General features: G+C 32.1%; 1 protein-coding gene across 1 annotated transcript in view; it reads right to left on the bottom strand.

Moving 5' to 3' along the window:
- LOC127706805 (calcineurin-binding protein cabin-1-like) overlaps positions 1-19575 on the bottom strand; it is a 63180-nt gene that overhangs the window by 12013 nt on the left and 31592 nt on the right. Inside the window, exons 20-34 of the mRNA XM_052211491.1 lie at positions 17728-17864; positions 11817-11887; positions 11029-11125; positions 9931-10055; positions 8907-8993; positions 8452-8573; positions 7904-8077; positions 7467-7574; positions 5992-6286; positions 5799-5853; positions 5220-5298; positions 4965-5027; positions 4319-4430; positions 3590-3751; positions 1538-1738 (exon numbers count right to left, since the gene is read on the bottom strand). Coding sequence (XP_052067451.1) covers positions 1538-1738; positions 3590-3751; positions 4319-4430; positions 4965-5027; positions 5220-5298; positions 5799-5853; positions 5992-6286; positions 7467-7574; positions 7904-8077; positions 8452-8573; positions 8907-8993; positions 9931-10055; positions 11029-11125; positions 11817-11887; positions 17728-17864 — 1888 coding nt within the window. The remainder of the gene's footprint in view (positions 1-1537; positions 1739-3589; positions 3752-4318; positions 4431-4964; positions 5028-5219; positions 5299-5798; positions 5854-5991; positions 6287-7466; positions 7575-7903; positions 8078-8451; positions 8574-8906; positions 8994-9930; positions 10056-11028; positions 11126-11816; positions 11888-17727; positions 17865-19575) is intronic.

The following is a 19575-nucleotide window of genomic DNA, read 5'->3' as shown; positions in this document are numbered from 1 at the left end:
GAATTGGTCCATGACCTTGACTTTAGACTTTAGTCTGGGTAAATATGATTGATCTATTAGTTGTAATTGGCTTTGAACTAGCTTTCAATAACTGCTAGTAAACATAGTGATTTTTTTGGCTCTTAACGATCTTTTGAGTTAAACCAATTGCAACTGATTTTACAGTTTGTTCTTATGTTGAGCTGTTACACCACTGTCCCAGGTTAGGAAGAGGGTTGAGCACTCACTAAAAAGTGTTTAACTCCATCACATTCTTTATGTGTTTGTCCCAAGTCAGAAGCCTGTAGTACAGTGGTTGTCACCTCTTCAAGTCTGTCACGTTTGTTTTTCATTAATTGTTTTGTTAAAAATCATGCTGTTTGTTTTTTCTTTTTAACTGTTTCATATTTTTCATGTCAGGGCCTTTTATGGCTGACTATAAAATATGGGTTTCTCCCATTGTTGAATTGCTTACTACCACTAAATTGCAACTCTGGCGGATAGTTGTCGCATTGGCAATCATACCACATCACCTCATTTTTATATCAATCATGCAATGGGTTTTAATATGGAAGTGAAAATAATATATTTTTTGCATACAAAGTACCTATTTACACAGTTTAGAGTCAGCATGACTTTCTTTTCATGGGTGATAGTAATACTACTTTAAATACATTACAACTGTCAACCTCTGAAAATGAAAATGCAGGGTCATGACCTGCATTGAGGAGTAAAATGTCATATCATAACACTTACACACTTTTTTTAGTTGAATTTTAGTATTTAGAGTTTATTCTTATAATATATAATATAACTTGCTTTTTATAAATGACTATCATAAACCTTAGCTATAATTAGAAATCAGTTATGGCTAATATATGCTCCTTTACACAGGAGGAAGATAAGAGAAAGAAGAAGCAAGTGTGTTTACTTCCATTGCAATATCTAGAGCATATGGATTTGACTCAAAGCTTTTACATTTAAGTGATAACAAAGATAAATGGTTTAAAATAGTTTATAAGGGACTTGCATCTCTCCAACAGAATTGTATTAAGAGGTTCAAATTGTTTTAAAAGCATTTTTATAGGATAATTGATATTTGCAAACGGAAAATCTTATAATCAGGACATAGAATTGTATGTCAAGCTTAACTGGATTAAACTCTCTGGGGTACAATTAACGAAATAAGAAGCGAATTGTTACTTTTCAATCAAAAGAGTGTCAAAATATGTTTTGATAGCTGTATTCATCCAATTAAGAGCAACGTAAATAAGCAAATCCTAAGTTTTGACTTTTCAATTGTTCTCTTTTTCAAAGAAAAAAAAAAGCCGATAAAACCGAATGTATATTTCACATCTCAATACCAGAATCAATACCGGTCAGAAATACGAGTAAAAGGGTCATTTTCTGAATTCCCGGGTTATTTGATCACCAGGCGGTTAATTAAAAAATTCCTGATGAGAGGGGAAATTCACGGGTGACCCAGACAGACGGACAAGGGTAACACTTAATGCCCCATCCGCCGCAGCGGGGGCATAAAAATGTAATTTTCCCATACCTGTTCATAATGTTTTAGGAAATCCCCAGGTGACTTTTTCATTTTCTCCAAACATTTGCCTATCATGTAATGCTGTAACCATTCCTCCTCGTTCTCACACTCGATGGCTTTTCTGTAACAGTTATAGGATGTCCGTAACATCTCCTGTCTACTGTTGGTAGCTATCTGTTCCATCTCAGGACTTAATGGAAAGGTGTATTTCTGTAAAGACAAAAAGAGACTCATGTGAACCAAAGGAGAAGATAAATCATGGTAAATCACTTTCTCAATGGAGTGCTCACAAAGACTGGAGAAATCAAGGTGAACCAAAGGAGAACAGAAACCATGGTAAATCACGGTAGATTCCTTTCAATGGAATGCTGACAAAGACTCAAGCTATGTAACTGTTGCCCACTTAACATTTAAAATCTGATCTGATAACAAAAGTATGAAAACAGAGGCTAGCATGGGCAATAGGAGAAGACTACACTTTGAAGAGAAACAAAATTAGTATCTTTTTTTCAGTTCCTTAGACAGACAATCCCTAACAAATTTCAGATCAGAAAATAAAAAAAACTAAATGTCTTGTAGAGTTTGATGAAGATTTTTATACCAAGCTTAAATGATATACAATCTTGTAAAGATTTTCCCTGTACTTACCCATGTGAGTTGTCTAGAGGAATGAGAGTGTAACTGGTAGGCCAATGATCTGAACTTACCCATGTGAGTTGTCTAGAGGAATGAGAGTGTAACTGGTAGGCTAATGATCTGTACTTACCCATGTGAGTTGTCACGAGGAATGGGAGTGTAACTGGTAGGCCAATGATCTGAACTTACTCATGTGAGTTGTCTAGAGGAATGGGAGTGTAACTGGTAGGCCAATGATCTGAACTTTCCCATGTGAGTTGTCTAGAGAAATGAGAGTGTAACTGGTAGGCCAATGATCTGAACTTACCCATGTGAGTTGTCTAAAGGAATGAGAGTGTAACTGGTAGGCCAATGATCTGAACTTACCCATGTGAGTTGTCTAGAGGAATGAGAGTGTAACTGGTAGGCTAATGATCTGAACTTACCCATGTGAGTTGTCTAAAGGAATGAGAGTGTAACTGGTAGGCCAATGATCTGAAATTACCCCAGTGTTCCAGCTAGATCTTTTTCACAGGGCGGTCCGCCCGCCCTTTCCGGAGTGCCGCCCTGTGCCCTTTTTCTGACGCCCTCTTCCCTTTTTAAGACGCCCTGCCCTTTTTGGTAAGTCCATGCCTTTATTGCCATAATATTTTGATGAAAATACAATTATTCTACCTGTCTTCATATTTAAGACAAGTTTATGACCCTCAGCTAATTAACATTTACAGCTCAGGTGTAATAAGTTGTGATTACAGATAATCCGCTTATCGACATTGGATGGGTCATTAATCCGTCAATTAAACTTCATAATTGACCATTGTAATAATTTATCTCATTAAATTCAGTCAGTCAGCATTTCAATTTCAATATTTCTCAAAAGATGACAATTTGAGTTTGATGTATCCGTAGATCATCTGTTGTTTATATGTCAAAGATTTTTTTTTTTAAATTGATCTCTTAAACTAGTTTTAATCCAGAAGAAAGTAAAAACAATGCTTGACTGTACCTTTCATTGAATATCTATATCCAAATAAATTAATTAAAGCTGTAATCCATGATCACAAATTGACTGCTTTGTTTACATTTGTTGAAAGCCATGTGCTTTTCTGGCAGGAAAATTCAGAAAACCCCTTTAACAAGAAACAGTTACATTTCATTGTTATTTATAGACAGTAAGATTTTCATTTTGATTAACTGCTAATATTATTTCATTAAAAATGAATACTTTCTTGGGGTGAAACTGATAATAGGCTAATGATCTGTACTTACCCATGTGAGTTGTCTGGAGGAATGAGAGTGTAACTGGTAGGCCAATGCTCTGAACTTACCCATGTGAGTTGTCTAGAGAAATGAGAGTGTAACTGGTAGGCCAATGATATGAACTTACCCATGTGAGTTGTCTAGAGGAATGAGAGTGTAACTGGTAGGCCAATGATCTGTACTTACCCATGTGAGTTGTCTAGAGGAATGGGAGTGTAACTGGTAGGCCAATGATCCATATTCCATCCATAGTTTACCATTACCCTCATCTATCTGTAAGGCTCTTCTGAAACATCTTAATGCTGCTATTGATTTCTTGTGAACAGGGAAATCCATTTTCAGTTCAGTCTACGATAGAAAGAAATGAGCAACAATTATTCAAAGGTTAAGGCATCTGTACCAACATAGATCTAGTGATCACTAAAATGACCAGGATGAGCTATCAAAAGTTAATTCTATATTCATCAGAAGACTATGGGAAAAGAATATAGGACTATTATACAAACAATCTTTCAATTTACAAAATTGATTTTAATTTATACTGAAATGTTAACATAACTTCAATAGAGCAAAGATACATAGTCAGACTATGTAAGTAACCTTACACATCCTTCATTGCAGAAGTACTTTAAATTCATGCAAATAAATAAATTATGACATTGCCTGGCAATATGAACAACAATTTTCTTATAAATATTCACTAGGTTCTTGCATGCACTTGATATTTCCCACATAAAAATAAATCTTTGTCAAAACTATTTATTTTTGTCATTTTTTGCTAACTTTGCTTAAACTTGTCAATCTTTTTGATGAAAATTCACAAATTTGCAATACTTCTATTCAAAGTCCAAAAAATAACCTTAGCACACCTCTTCTTTTTTTCCCTTTTTTGGTTATTAGCTTAAATAAACTTACAGAATTAAGTTTTTGTTCTAACTGACTCATCCTAGCCAGAGCCATACCTGCCCAAGAGTCTAAGCGGCTAGGATTTACACATATATCATTCATGTAATATTTTATGGCCTTTCTGGAAATAAAAGTTATTGTGTTAAATAAAATATATACAAATTCTTTTTTCAAAAGCGGCATATTTTCAATAATAACATTGTATGCATGTATGTTTCATAAGAATCTGTACTTTTGATTGGCCGACAACAATCGTGAGGCATTCCAATATTTTATTGTGTTTCTCAATATAATGTAACATGTTGACTGCATGTTAAAATACAGGCTCAACATGTCTATCTTGTACAAAGCAGTTCATATGTCATGTCCTCCTCCTGAATATGCATTTAATTTGCCACAGGACATTAAATAGCAATTCAGCATCATCATCCAGGGGCGGTTCCAGCCATATTCAAAATTGGGGGTGGTGGTTTCCAACCATATGTCCCCATTCAAAAGCATTGATCGTCAAAAAAAAGGGGGGTTCCAACCTCCGGAACACCGCCCCCCCTTGGATTCGCCTCTGATCATAATTAAAGAAAACTACAGCAAACAAGTGAAGACATCATCTAAAATTTTTAATAAACAAAAGACTTCAACTACATCTTATACTCACGCCTGTTCATGATTTTTGAAGTAGTAGTCAGCCAACAGATAATAAAGCTCTTGAGATACAGGCCTGAAATAAAGATTGAAATTATTAGTAAAATCTATTTCAAAGACAACTTTACATTATAAAGTAACAGTCATTGAAATATACAAAGACTCACTGCCTCATCTTATCAAATAGCAAAATAAATTGATATAGTAATCTATAATCTAAGAAATGAAGAATGTTCCACTGGCACAAACCATACAAAGAAATACTTACGATGGATTGTAAATGGACTCCTCATTAAATGTGTCAGTTGTTCCCTCAATATAATCTTGTAAGGAATCAATCACATATACTGAAAAATATATTCATTACATGTTCAATTAATGGTTACTTTGACTTTTTGAGTTACTGTCTTACTGATATGTAGCTAGTCAACTTTTTTCAGAATATTAGAAAATCAGTAAATTAGGAAAATGAGCCGATGTGGTTGTATCAAATCATACACAGAAAAAACTAGATAAGTTGACAATGCAAACTATCTATTAACTATGAAATATGAACAACTGAAAAATATTGTTTAAATGACATATTCAATGTAAGGATGAAGATTCTCATTAAATCTAAACCTTTTTTTCTATAGATATGTAATTAGAATAAAAGAAAAGCAATTATTTTGATAAGTAAGTTTTTCTAACCTCAAGGAGAAAATCTAAAAAAAAATTTTTGTAAGATCCAATATCTGATAGAAAGAAGTTTCATTTAAAAGGAATCATGTTGAATACATTTTTAAATACCTTCTGTGAAACAGATCTAGAAGACTAAATAAATATCTTATAATGAGTAGAAACTTACCTGGCTTTTGTGATTCTGGAACCAAATTACAAATTCTTCTTAATAAATGTTCAACCTATAAAGAAAAGCAAATTATACTCTTTCAGCACAATCATTTTATAATTATTCTCTACAGACTTTGAAGGTATTTACTTTGAAAGAAGCTCCAACGTGTATTGAGATGAGAAGAGTGTACTAGAAATCATATAATTACCTCTGCAGGGACTGCTTCTGTTTTATAACTGTCAAATTCTGGCACTGATTTTGGTTTAAAATAGTTAAATAAATCGGTAGTTCGTTCCCATGTCAATTCAATCTGTGGTGCATTATGGTCCATAAGATGACGATATCTGCCTTTCTTTGTTGGATGACCATACAAACAGAAAAAGCACTGCTCCACTGCTTGACCTAATTCCTCGTTGAATATTTCTGACGAAGATTTTTCTGAGGTTAAGATTCCTATGTAGAAGAGCAGGAACTCTCCTTCTGACTTTGTACACCAAGCATGTCTATAAAACAATATCATTATTTCATCTTAGATAAGTGAAACTAAAACAACTTGAGCAGAAAAAATATATAGATTCCAAGTTAATAAATTTTATGTAATTTATCAACATGTCAAGTGATTTGCTCTGATAATCTTTTGAATTTTTTTATCTCAAGTCCTACTTTTAGTCTATGATTTCAGAAACATAAAATGAATACCTTTTTACCATTCTGTAAAGGGGCTTACTTTTGGCAGAGTTTTAAATTTCATGATTTCTAGGATAAAACCTATTCTCTAGAGCATATTTCCCCTATAAATTGTTAAAATAATTGTATCTGAAATTAAAATTCAGACAAACTGCACTGGGGACTTTGATTTTTAATGCTACTGACCAAGTGACCTTTTTTTTCATCAATTTCAAACTGTGACAATGAATTATCCCTCTCAAGAATTAACAAGAATGTGTCCATAGTACACAGATGCCCCACTCGAGCTATCATTTTGTATGTTCAGTTGACCGTGAAATTGGGGTCAAAACTCTAATTTGGCATTTAAATTAGAAAGATCATATAATTGGGAACATGTGTACTAAGTTTCAAGTTGATTGGACTTCAACTTCATCAAAAACTACCTTGACCAAAAACTTTAACCTGCCCACCCGCACTATCATTTTCTATGTTCAGTGTACCGTTAAATTGGGGTCAAAACTCTAATTTGGCATTAAAATGAAAAAGATCATATCATAGGGAACATGTGTACTAAGTTTCAAGTTGATTGGACTTCAACTTCATCAAAAACTACCTTGACCAAAAACTTTAACCTGAAGCGGACAGAAGGACAAACGGATGCACAGACCGAAAAACATTATGCCCCTCTACTATCGTAGGTGGTGCATATAAATACAGAAAATTGTTTTTTTGTTCCAATTACAGAGACAGTTTCTAATAAAAGGAAAAGTTCCATATCATCAGATGCAGCATATGTTAAACATTATCCCCCAAAAAACAAATAAAATCTTTTTTAAATTTTACTTTTTCTTTTCTTTGTATGATATCATTAATGGAGCATGGAAATCTGTAAAAATAACTCAAAAACATTTTGATTGTAAATAAATTGTGTATTCCAAATAAAGATCTAAGAACATGTAAAGTGTACTTGATTGGAAATAAAGTATTGTATATGAGGTAAAAATGTAGTATTACCTGCCAAGATATTCGTGAGCTATATTTAGTAACATAAGTGATGAAGGAATAGAACTGTCCAATTCTTCTGGCACTGGGCTAACTGGTTTTGGTGCTTCACTTTCTTCTCTGTTTATGAAAAAGGTACCAGTATTACAGTATATCTTACTAACAATTCATTCTTCAAGAGAAATATGTTGTTGGATTGTGATGGGATTGTGCTTGGTTAAATGTCTTTTTTTCAGAGGCTAATTTGAAATGAAACAATGGAAATTGTAGGAGCCTGCATGATCATGTAACTTTAAATTTTAAGAATTTCATGTATACATATATAATATTAAAGAATAGTCTAAACATTTGATTCTACAATCAAAGACAAAAGGAAAGTTTTTCAAATATATGAAAAAAAAAGTTACCAACATCATATGCAAATGAATAAAATCATAGTTTTTACTCACTTTTTTATAAGTTTATATAACAGTATCCATGGTAATACTGTACCAATAGGCATATCTATGCAAGTATCAGGAACTGACATTTCAACATCTATCATGTAGATAAGATTATGGGACAGTCTAGCTTGGTTGACTATAGGTAAACTAGAAATGACCAATTTGTCTTTCTTTATAATCCTGTGAATATAGTATGCACATAATGAACAAAAATAACTGTATTCTAACATTGTTTTTGTAACAAGTGTTTTTTTTTCAAATGAAGCCAGATCAAATTTAAAAGAAATACTTTGAACTCTACAATTCCACTGAGATGAAGAAAAGCAATAAAAGTGCCATTCCTTTGTTTTGGTCTTCCCATGTGCATGTAGTGATTTTTTGTCACAAATGGATACACCATATCTTTTCTTTCTCATTTACTATATATATAGTTAACACTTGTGTAGTAAATTGATATTACCCTGCCAGCTAGAAAGACCTTTTTTGTAAAAAAACTAATGTAAAGTTTCGGTTATATATGAAACTAGACACTTCAAACTGAAGATATCACTCACAGTATCAAAGATTCACATGTTTGGACCAATGTGTCTGCCCACTGCTCCTTCTCAGAGGACCCACTCATCTTATAAGCTTGGACTGCTTCATCTAAGGTTATCTCAGACCACAAAAAGGCTCTCTGTTCATCAAAATTTAAAATGTTGTTAAAATTTGATATCTTCAACTGTGAAACTTCATTACTGTACACATAAGGTTTAAAATGGAACTCATCTGGTAATTCCAAAGATAATAGTCCAAATGAAATTTTTTATAACATCTGATTTAATGAAGTAGAAATGTCACATGATACTGATAAAGTCATAAGATTGAAACTCTTTACTTCACATAAAGAAAAACAAATGCAAACATTAACTGATAATTTTTTTTAAACTCACAGCCCTGATTTAAATTGTTTTTAGTTAAAAATTTATTTAACTTTATAGAGTTTTTATTTTCTCTTAAATAAAACTACCTTATAATCTTTCAATTTTATCAAGGAATCCTGAAGCAAAAGTAGCTGTGATCTTCTTTCTGTAGCACTAGTTGTCATAGAAACCTGCTGTAAATAAAGTTTTAAATTATTTATTGTATTTTTTTGTTCTTATCTACTGTCTACATGTATGAGGATTGGGCAACAACAATAGGATATACAATGCTATTATCAAAGAAGTGTTCATTTCCAAGTGCATCAAACTTGTTCATACATGTATGCCTGATATCAAGCTGTTTTATTTTACTTATTTCTATTTGAAACAAGAAACAGGCAACAATTAGAAAAAAATAGGCTATTCACAACCTGCATTATAGTATAAAGTACAAGTTTTCTTTTCTGAAAATATCACCTATTAATCAGCTTGAAAGGAGGAATTAAAACTGCCACAGAAAGAGTTTGACCCATTTGTGATCTGACCGCAAACTCTTGCATAAGTACAATTACTTTTCTCGACTTGTTTACAGTAGGGTGTTATCTAGCTTGTCTTTAAAGCTTTACCTTTGTTCTGCCAATAAGTTTAATATTGAATCCCCTTTTCAAGACATGTTTATAATGTGTCACCTTTTTTGTTTATCTACAGTGTATTACCTGATTCACAATTATGAGCAATGTATAAACTTATCAAGACTTGTTTATCAAAAGTATATGACCTTAAAACTTATATATCTGAAATGTTAATTGCCAGTGTAATTCCTATTTCACATTTTTACAACTTCATATTACCATGTTTATCAGCCATGTGTTACCTAATTTACACTTGTTTATCAGCAGAGCATTACCTTATTTGGCATGTTTATTAACAGTGAGTTACCTTATTTGGCATGTTTATTAACATTGAGTTACCTTATTTGGCATGTCTATTAACATTGAGTTACCTTATTTGGCATGTTTATTTACATTGAGTTACCTTATTTGGCATGTTTATTAACATTGAGTTACTTTATTTGGCATGTTTATTAACATTGAGTTACTTTATTTGGCATGTTTATTAACATTGAGTTACCTTATTCAGACTTGTTTTCAGTAGGCAGTCTACAACTTTGTCATACTCTCCAGCATCATACAACCTCTGTGTTTCATCAAATGATTGAGATCTTTCTAATGATTTCAACTGCTTTTCTACTTCCACTACAATGGATTTTGAAACATACATTTCACTTTTACAATTTTTTGCACCAAAAGGTAAAAAAGCTGAAGGAAATACAGGACGATAAAGACAAGATATTTGTGAAATAAACATTTCAAAAGCAACATCTATTTCTTTTTTTTTTTTAACTATTGAAGTCTGGACAGTAGTTTATCACTATTTAGTCTATATTCTAATAAAATACAGTAATTTTTTGTAAAGAGAAACAAGAATGTGTCCATAGTACACGGATGCCCGCCCCACTTGCACTATCATTTTCTATGTTCAGTGGACCATGAAATTGGGGTCAAAACTCGAATTTGGCATTAAAATTTGAATGATCATATCATAGGAATCATGTGTACTAAGTTTCAAGTTGATTGGACTTCAACTTCATCAAAAACTACCTCGACCTAAAACTTTAACCTGAAGCGGGACAGATGGACGAATGGACAGACGAATGAATGGACGCACAGACCGAAAAACATAATGCCCCAACTGGGGCATAAAATGAATACAATTATAGTTGCAATGTCGAAACTATTAGAATACTGTAATTTCAGAAGTTATTGTGAGGTTTATGTTAATGCGAATAATGCATAATCTCAGATGGCAAATTATCCTTAAATCAAAATAATTAATCTCGCATTTTGTCCTTTCTTGAAAATTCGCAAAAATAAATGCATGCAATAATTTCTGAATTTACACCAAATGGCACACTTAACCTTGGAGAGTTTTGGTTGTTCTGATTATGACCTTTTAGTGTTTATGCTATTTGAAGTTTTATGTTCTGTTTAGGTTTTCTGATTTTTTCAGCATTTAAACATTATATATTTTTAGCTTTTCAAACTTTTGGTCCATGGTGTACAAAGAAATTGATATTATTATATACTACGTTCAAGAAAGTGTATCATATCTGTAATAAAGATTTTAATTTTGTCCTTTAAACTTACAAGATATAAACTTATTACTTACCTATAGATAAGACTTTATGTATACTACAGTTAGGAATTACTATCTGTATTTCTTTATTAGTTTCTGTCTCAGATGATTCCTTTAGACAGCATAATGCCTATAAACAAAACAATATTTTTTCAACATTTAGAGAAAATTTTCATAAAATTTATAGACTTGTATAATGCCCTAGAATATATGTGAGCAAAGTCTTTTATTACAATGAAGTGAGGTTGTACAATAAGATTTGTGTAAAAAATTAGTAAAGAAAAATAAGGAAAACTATTAATGATGCCTTTTAAAATGTAACGTTTTCATTCCTTCTTGATTTTCCATTATTCTTTTCACTTCAGTATTCGTGGGTAACAATTTTTGTGGATTGAGGAAAACTTGCATTTTCTTGGATATTTCATTTTGTGGTTTTGTTTAGGTTTGCATACATTCCTATAGAAAAAATTTTATTCGTTGAACATTTAAATGGTTCACCTGTTCCCACCAAATCCATGAAAATTGGTATCCAACGAATAATAATGGATCCACAATAGTTCTCTGTCTGCTCCAATATCTTGATTCAATTTTCAGACTTCGCTATGGAATTTGTCGCAATTGATTAATATGCATTCCTAATTATTACAACATTTTGAATTCTGTTATAATAGTGATTTCAGAGATACTGTATGTTTGTGTGAATGTGATTAAGAATTTAACATTGTTTCAATTTCATATTCAAATCAAACCATTTTTATTAGGAAAAAGTTTGATATTTTTTAAATTAAAACAATGCTTTGTATAACCAGGAATCACATTACCTTTTTGAAAAAGAAAACAGCATCTTCCATATTGTTTTGTAACATGTAAAACTTGGCCTTCAACCAATACACTGTAAAAAAGAAAGTTCAATGAATTTATATCTGAAGTTATCATGGGACTCACTCACTTTTGAAATGAAATGGTATACTGTGAATTTATTATTATTCATTGGCCATATCTATCATAAATAATAATATAAAAATTACACATAAACTTAACATTTAAGAATAAAATATGAAAATAATGTCAAAGTAAGATGTTCCCTGCCAGTCAAACACATACTCCTTACATCAACTCCATATACCAATTATATTTGACCTACTGCTTATAGTATCTTAGACACAAACCTAATCTTGAAAACTTACTGTTGACTAAAGATCCATGAAATGAGGTCAAGGCAAATGGACTAATGGACATTTATACCTTGAAATTATTCTATACAGTTGTCCCATTACTCATAACTGAATAAAATCACTTACAAAAAAGAAACTATAGTTTAAATCAGCATTTGGTGAACAATGAAAAAAAGGTTAAGGACAATGTATATATATGTCAGACAGAAACATTTTATCATAAGGCATCCATATACAAGATATTTTAAAAGTATCTAGATCTCCTACCTTCTGAAATACACAGCTTTATGTAAAGAGCTAATGGCACTGCCAGATTAGCATCCCTATGTCTTGCATAGGGGAAATAAACTGTTATCACAGAGATATGTCTCGTCTTTTTGTAATTATGATAATGCAAATGTTGAAATTAAAATAGCAATACTTTAACATGTAAGTAATGCAAATATTCAAAGTCGATGAACCATGACTGAAGGTACATGGCTAAACAATCTCCATGGAATGAGATGTGCCAATGCTAATACAACTGCATACCAAATACCATTGACTTATTATAAGTCGTTCCCTTTAAACAAACCTAAACACAAACATTAACTTGTAAACTATGCAAAAGTTTTAAAGTCAATGAACCATGATCAGGGGTGGGGCTATATAATCTCCATGGAAACGATACTTGCAAATGCCAATAAATTTGCATACCAAATATCATTGACTTAAAGACCAAACAGCCTATTCAGTTCTACCAGTGATTTTTCCTGAAAATTTTGTGAGAAGGTATTTCATGATTTGAGGAACAAAATATGATAAAAAAAATTGGGGGTCACCGACTTAGTTTTGTCACTATAGCAACCTCAGTTTCGTGTTTTCCCGAATATTAACATGATATTTGCTTGTTATTTAAACTCTTAAAAAATCCCATTATATCAAACCTACAAGCATAATTTTTGTTTCATGTTATACAGTAGATTTGTGTCCATCAAATACAGGTTCAAGAGTTTAAGACTCTTATTGTTTTGATCTTAAAAAATATGATTTATTTCATTCCCGCCAAAAATAAAACGCAAGAATGAAAAAACGTTTCAAGTATTAAAAAATATCTACCAGTGATTTTTTCATAAAAATTTCAAGAAGGAAAGTGCCATGTGTACTCTTCAAAATAAAGCAAAAAAATGTATATGTCACCGACCTTTCAAAAAAGTTATGATTAATTTTCATGTTTTTTTCTCCTTCGTTTGAAGAAAAGAGTTGTCTTTCTTCAGAACAGTGAATCTGACGTCATAGTACAAGTTTTCCTTGCTGTCGTACTGTTTGAAAAAAATTACAAATTGGACGTTTGAAACAAGGCTTCCAAAACGGTCATATATTCCGGACATTTGTATAATGTCCGGTAAAAGTCCGGCTGGGCAAAGCATGAAACGGACATCTACTTTTTAGTTTTCAAGGCTTAAGAGACGGTCATTTGAAAAATTATTCGCGATCTTTTTGACCCAACCTTTTGCCTTTAACAGCCACACATTTCTGGTCATAAAAGTGACATGATCATTAAGTACTATCAAAACAACCCCTACTTTAATACCTTCTCATTTTAATCAAGGCTAATTAGTTGTCGAACAGCTGAAATTTACCTGTTCAGGTGACAGGTAAACTATTTTGAACCGGACATTGATCGGTCTATTCAAAGTTATTTTCTTACATTTCAGCGGTTTGCATCTAATTAATTTAGTCAAAAAGATTTAAATGATCAGAAATACGTTTAGAATATGATTTGATGAAAAAATTAAAAAGGTGAAAATGAAAAATCGTCATAACCACGTTGTTTGAACCAGAGACATGTCTCTGTAACTAGTACACGTGTGCGCATGTGCGCAGGTGTGAAATTGAATTATGCATCCTAATTCCTTCAAAAAATGCTTAAATTGTCATTGATACCTTTATCTCACGTTTATTTCGAATATTTTCTTGAAGAAATAACGTAGAAAGAGCTACTTACACTCATTCATGCTTTGTAAACATACACGGAATTTACATATCTGTCTCTGGTCCATCTTTTACCATTGTCAAGATAACATCCGGTTTAGATTTAAAAACGAAAGTAAAGTTTTTGACAACGTTATTTTGCACAAATAAAGAGTCTAAGCAGATATAAGTACGCTGATGTTGCACACTTCGAATGATGCACTGCCAATTTAACAGTTTATGTCAGAACTTCGAATTTGAATCAAAGAAAGTTTAATATGTTTTTTTTTTAATGTCAATCATTCGGATGGCCAACTCGGCAACTGATTACCATAACTGCCTTTTATTTATTTAGTCTTAAGGGATTAAAATCGGGATAATATATAAAATGTCCGGCTGGCTAAAAATAATTTTGGAAACCCTGGTTTGAAACCCACATTTAAATTTTCAATAATCAAGAATAACAACTATATTCACCTACTTTATTATCCGATGATACAAGAGATCACATGTATGTATCAGTATCAGATCTCACGATGTTGTTGCCGCACAAAATTAACCTTCAGAAACACCTTCCGTCGGAATGAAAAATTGTTCGAAATAACCTTTTACGACGCTTTAGAAAGGAGTCTGTTTTTGTCCTCTCCCTCTCATTAGCAAAATCATGCATTGAAAATAAAAAGAGAAATGAAAGATGACACTGGCTAACTTACAGACTATTTGACTATATTAGACTAGATGTGTGGGTTTTTTTGTCGCGTCAATTTCAGAACTTCGCTATAGCGCACTCTTTCGCTACTGTTGACAGACAGACAGACATTAGCACAGACGGACTTCTTTATACCATTATGTGTCCCGACAAGGACGAGCGTATACAAATTATTCCATCTAGTTTGTGGATTCATTATTTCTGAATATTTAAAATATAAGAAAATCAAAATTATAGGTATAATATATAAATTAAAAGTTTTTGATTCTAAAATGTTTTACATCCATTTAACCTATCATAAAATACAATCCCCGTTATTACTACATCAGGTGTTTTGAATAAACGAGACAGTAAATATGAAATACAAATAAAGTTTTTAATTCAAAAATTGATTTCGAATCTAAGAAATAATTTTCCGTTGAAAACTATAAAGTTTTTCTCAAAACACGATGAAATATTGTTTTTTGTCAGAAGTTAAATTTACAACAAGTTTAGTTTTAAAAACTTGTAAATTTTTATTTTAATTCACATTCACTGAGTATATTAATTTCTTATATTTTTTGCCTTAAGCTTCTGTGAGATCAGGCGAAATCTTTATCATTTCTCCTTGAGGCAATTTGAAATGAAACAAATGACAAAAGACATTGAACCTTTATCATTTTTATTTTTACTATAAGATTTTGTCAATTAAGCAGTATTGATAAAATTTAACTTCATTGCAAGATCACCATTATTTTACGAGAATCTTAAAGAAATAAGTTAATCTCAACATGCATACGTTGCCAGTATATCGAAACTTCTAGAAAGTATTGTTTATCGGACTAACCTTCTGAAAACTCAGTTTTGAAAATCACATATTAAGTTAAAATTCTAAGCGTAAGTCATATAAATTTACCAGTGTAAAGTTACACGGGCGTATGAGATTTGCGCCGATTTAAAAAAAATTTCGATCTTTAATCTGCGCCGATTTGATTCTTTCATTAGCGCCTATTTTATTTTTTGTATCACTAGCCCCGATACTTTTTATGCTATACGATTAAATACATGTACATGTAGTAAACCTAGAATGTATATTGCATGGTAATATATGGATATAAATAGTGTTCCCTTATGTTTAAGATAATTTTGGTCATAATGTTCGAGAACTTCGTTTTGACACGAGAAAGAAAAGATGGACTTCGTTATTGGCAAGTACAACAAGTATAGAAAAGATAAAATGACAAGAAAGGAATATATCAGATGTGTGGCATATAAATTCTCGGCAAGATAATAATTCATTGTACTAGTATTACATTTTTAAGGATTTTATTGTGGTGCTTTGAAATGCTGTAAATAGAATTTTACTCCATGATTTTAGTGGATGTAAATAGAGTGCACGAATATCTTTTAAATTGACTTATCCTGCTCGAAATTCTATTCCCACCTCCCCTTTGTGAGCAGGGGACAACAGTTATATACATGTTATAATTGACAATTCATAACATATGTACAACTGGCTAACGGAAGAGGTTTATATGATAAATAAAAAATAACTTTCACCTATAATTTACCTGTACACAATCGGCGCAAATGAAAGACAAAATCGGCGCAAGTGAAAGAAAAAAAGTGAAATGCAGATCGGCGCAAATGCAAAAAGCCGAGTTCAAAATTTATATTTTTGTTATTATTTTTATTAGAACGGAGGTTACAGATAGTGTAGTATCTTTTGTGTCCATTTGTGTTTAATTTCCACTAGGTATCAGTGCGACGCTTAATTCCACTTTTCTTGGAAGACGTAGTTTTAAGCGTACACCATGTTGGAATCCGTGAAAAACGCGAAATAGGATGTTATAATTTGACGGTTTTTTTTCATGGCTAGAAACAACGTCATAGAGGTTTTATGTCACTACCAAGTTGCGTTAGTTGATGTGCATCAACAACAGGCTGTTTGTTCTTTAACATTAGCAGTTCATCTTAAACTGATCTAATCACAAACTAATACATGTAAACTAAGCAAAAGTTTCAAAGTAAATAGACCATGACTGAGGGGGCGGGGCCAAATATTCTCCGTGGAAATGAGATGTGCTAATGCTTATACAACTGAACACCAATTAACATTGGCCTACCACTAATGGTTCCCCTTGAACTGACCTAATCACAAACTAATCCATGTTAACTAAGCAAAATTTTCAAAGTCTATAGACCATGAATAAGGGGGCAGAGCCAAATAATCTCCATGGAAATGAGATATGCCAATGCTTATACAACTGCATACCAAATATTATTGACCTACTACTAGTGGTTCCCCATAAATTGACCTAATCACAAACTAATACATGTAAACTATGAAAAGTTTCAAAGTCAATAGACCTTGACTGAGGGCCAAATAATCTCCATGGTAATGAGATGTGCCAATGCTTATACAACTGCATACCAAATATCATTGACCTACCACTAGTGGTTCCCCATAAATTGACCTAATCACAAACTAATACATGTAAACTATGAAAAGTTTCAAAGTCAATAGACCTTGACTGAGGGGGTGGGCCAAATAACTCCAAGGTAATGAGATGTGCCAATGCTTATACAACTGCATACCAAATATCATTGACCTACCACATGTGGTTCACCATGAACTAGACCTAATCACAAACTAATACATTGTTGACGCCATCGCCGTCGCTGTCACCGACGCCGGAAACAGCATACCTATGTCTCGCTTTTTGACTCCGTCAAGGCGAGATAATAAAAAAATCATCTACTGTAAATTTAATAGTTTTGATAATTAATCTTGCATTTATGTCCAATGTTCAATAATTGAAAATATTCTGAATTTACAGTATAATTAAAATGTGTACTATAAAACTGATAAAAGTCGGACTCCAAAAGTATTTGTTAATACTTGTATGTGATTACCTCTAACACAATACTCTGACCAGAAATTGCCAAATACATCTGGCCTTGAGATCATCCCTGAAATGAAGTATTCATCATCATAGTAGTAAGCTGGGAGGTCAGATTCCTTCACTTTGGGAACTCCTGGACTTTGTGGGCTGAAAAATATCAAACTTCTCATTTCATTTTTGAAATATTGCTTTGTAATAACTTTGGTATTTCATTTAAAAGCATATTACATTAGCCTCAGTACATGAATTAGAATAAAAGAAGATGTGCCAAATATCAAAAGCCTATGTCCAAGGTTATAAAATTTATGTTCCTGATACAAAAATGTAAAAAAAATCAAGTATTTTGACCTGAAGGTCATGATGATATGTGACACTCAGTTTTATGGTAATATACCTTCATGCCAAATGTCCTAAGCCTGTGTTAAAAGATTAAAAATCAAGAATGTGTCCAAAGTACACGGATGCCGCACTCGCACTATCATTTTCTATGTTCAGTGGACCATAAAATTGGGGTCATAACTCTAATTTGACATTAAAATTAGAAAGATCATATCATAGGGAACATGTGTACTAAGTTTCAAGTTGATTGGACTTCAACTTCATCAAAAACTACCTTGACCAAAAACTTTAACCTGAAGCGGGACAGACGGACGGACAAACGAACGGACGCACAGACCGAAAAACATAATGCGCCTCTACTATCGTAGGTGGGGCATAAAAAGGTTGTCACCAGGACATGGTTGTATGAGAAGAAAAAGCACTACCAAAACATAATATCTCCGTTTGTTGAAGGGGAGATATAATAGACAAATTCACATTTAAAGTTCTATTTAATTCTGGATCTAAAATTCTGTTAAACTTAAAGAAATAAAGGAAGGTTTTTATAATGGAACTAAACACTATGTAAAAATTAAAAATCAATTCAAAAAACTTAAAATTAACTTGATACATGCTCATATGAATGTTCAACGGTATATCACACTAATTTTGTTGTTATAAAGCATATAAATATAGATGTTGGTGAAGGTATATTTCGAAACTTTTTTATTCAGTATGTATCAGTTGGTCCCAATAACTACAAACATTCACTTAACTTTTTTATTCAGTATACTTGAATGAGTTACAGTAATTAAAGTCATAAGAAAATTCAAATTTAAAAAAAAAGTTGAATATATTTTATATACCTTTCCTTGAATGGCTAAATTTTACTATAAAACAAGTGTACGTAAACTTTCTTGTAAAAGAAAATCATTATCTTATCAAAATCTTCATAAATGTACTACTACTGAATTATTGTCTTCCCGTACACTACCGTTCCTACTCGCTTATTAGTCGGAAAATTGGGAGTAAAATTCATAATCCAGAGAGGGGGGCCGACTAATAGACGAGATCTAGCTACCAGAGGAAAAATCCAAGCTTGAGAAAAGTGGTCAGAGTGAATTTCCTGGTCAAAACTACGTTTTTGATTGCCAAACCTACATAAATCAATAAATAAAAAGTTTTTGTTGAAAATAAATGACTTCAATACTGTCTTTGTGTTTTATTTGTTCTTTGGTAAACATTTTCTGCAAATTCGTGTTGAAATTCTACTGTTTCCGGTTTGTGTATTGATTTTCATGGTCAGATGGTTTTCCTATAAACCCAAAAGAAGAGCCAAGAACCAAAAATGAAAAGGAGATAACAATGTACCAAATATGTGAAAGGATGTTTTCAGCGGAGTTATTGTGTCATTATTGTGATATCATGATATCAATTCAATGCTTATAAATCATATAATAATCAAAAAATAATTTTAAGATTCATTCCCAAAATCAAAATATTATTCATTATAGTGTCTCAGGTAAACAAAAATTACAAA

This window comes from Mytilus californianus, unplaced genomic scaffold (assembly GCF_021869535.1).
Source record: "Mytilus californianus isolate M0D057914Y unplaced genomic scaffold, xbMytCali1.0.p SCAF_6, whole genome shotgun sequence".
NCBI lineage: Eukaryota > Metazoa > Mollusca > Bivalvia > Mytilida > Mytilidae > Mytilus > Mytilus californianus.
Note: the sequence above shows the minus strand (reverse complement) of the source record. Positions and strands in the feature narration are given on the sequence as shown.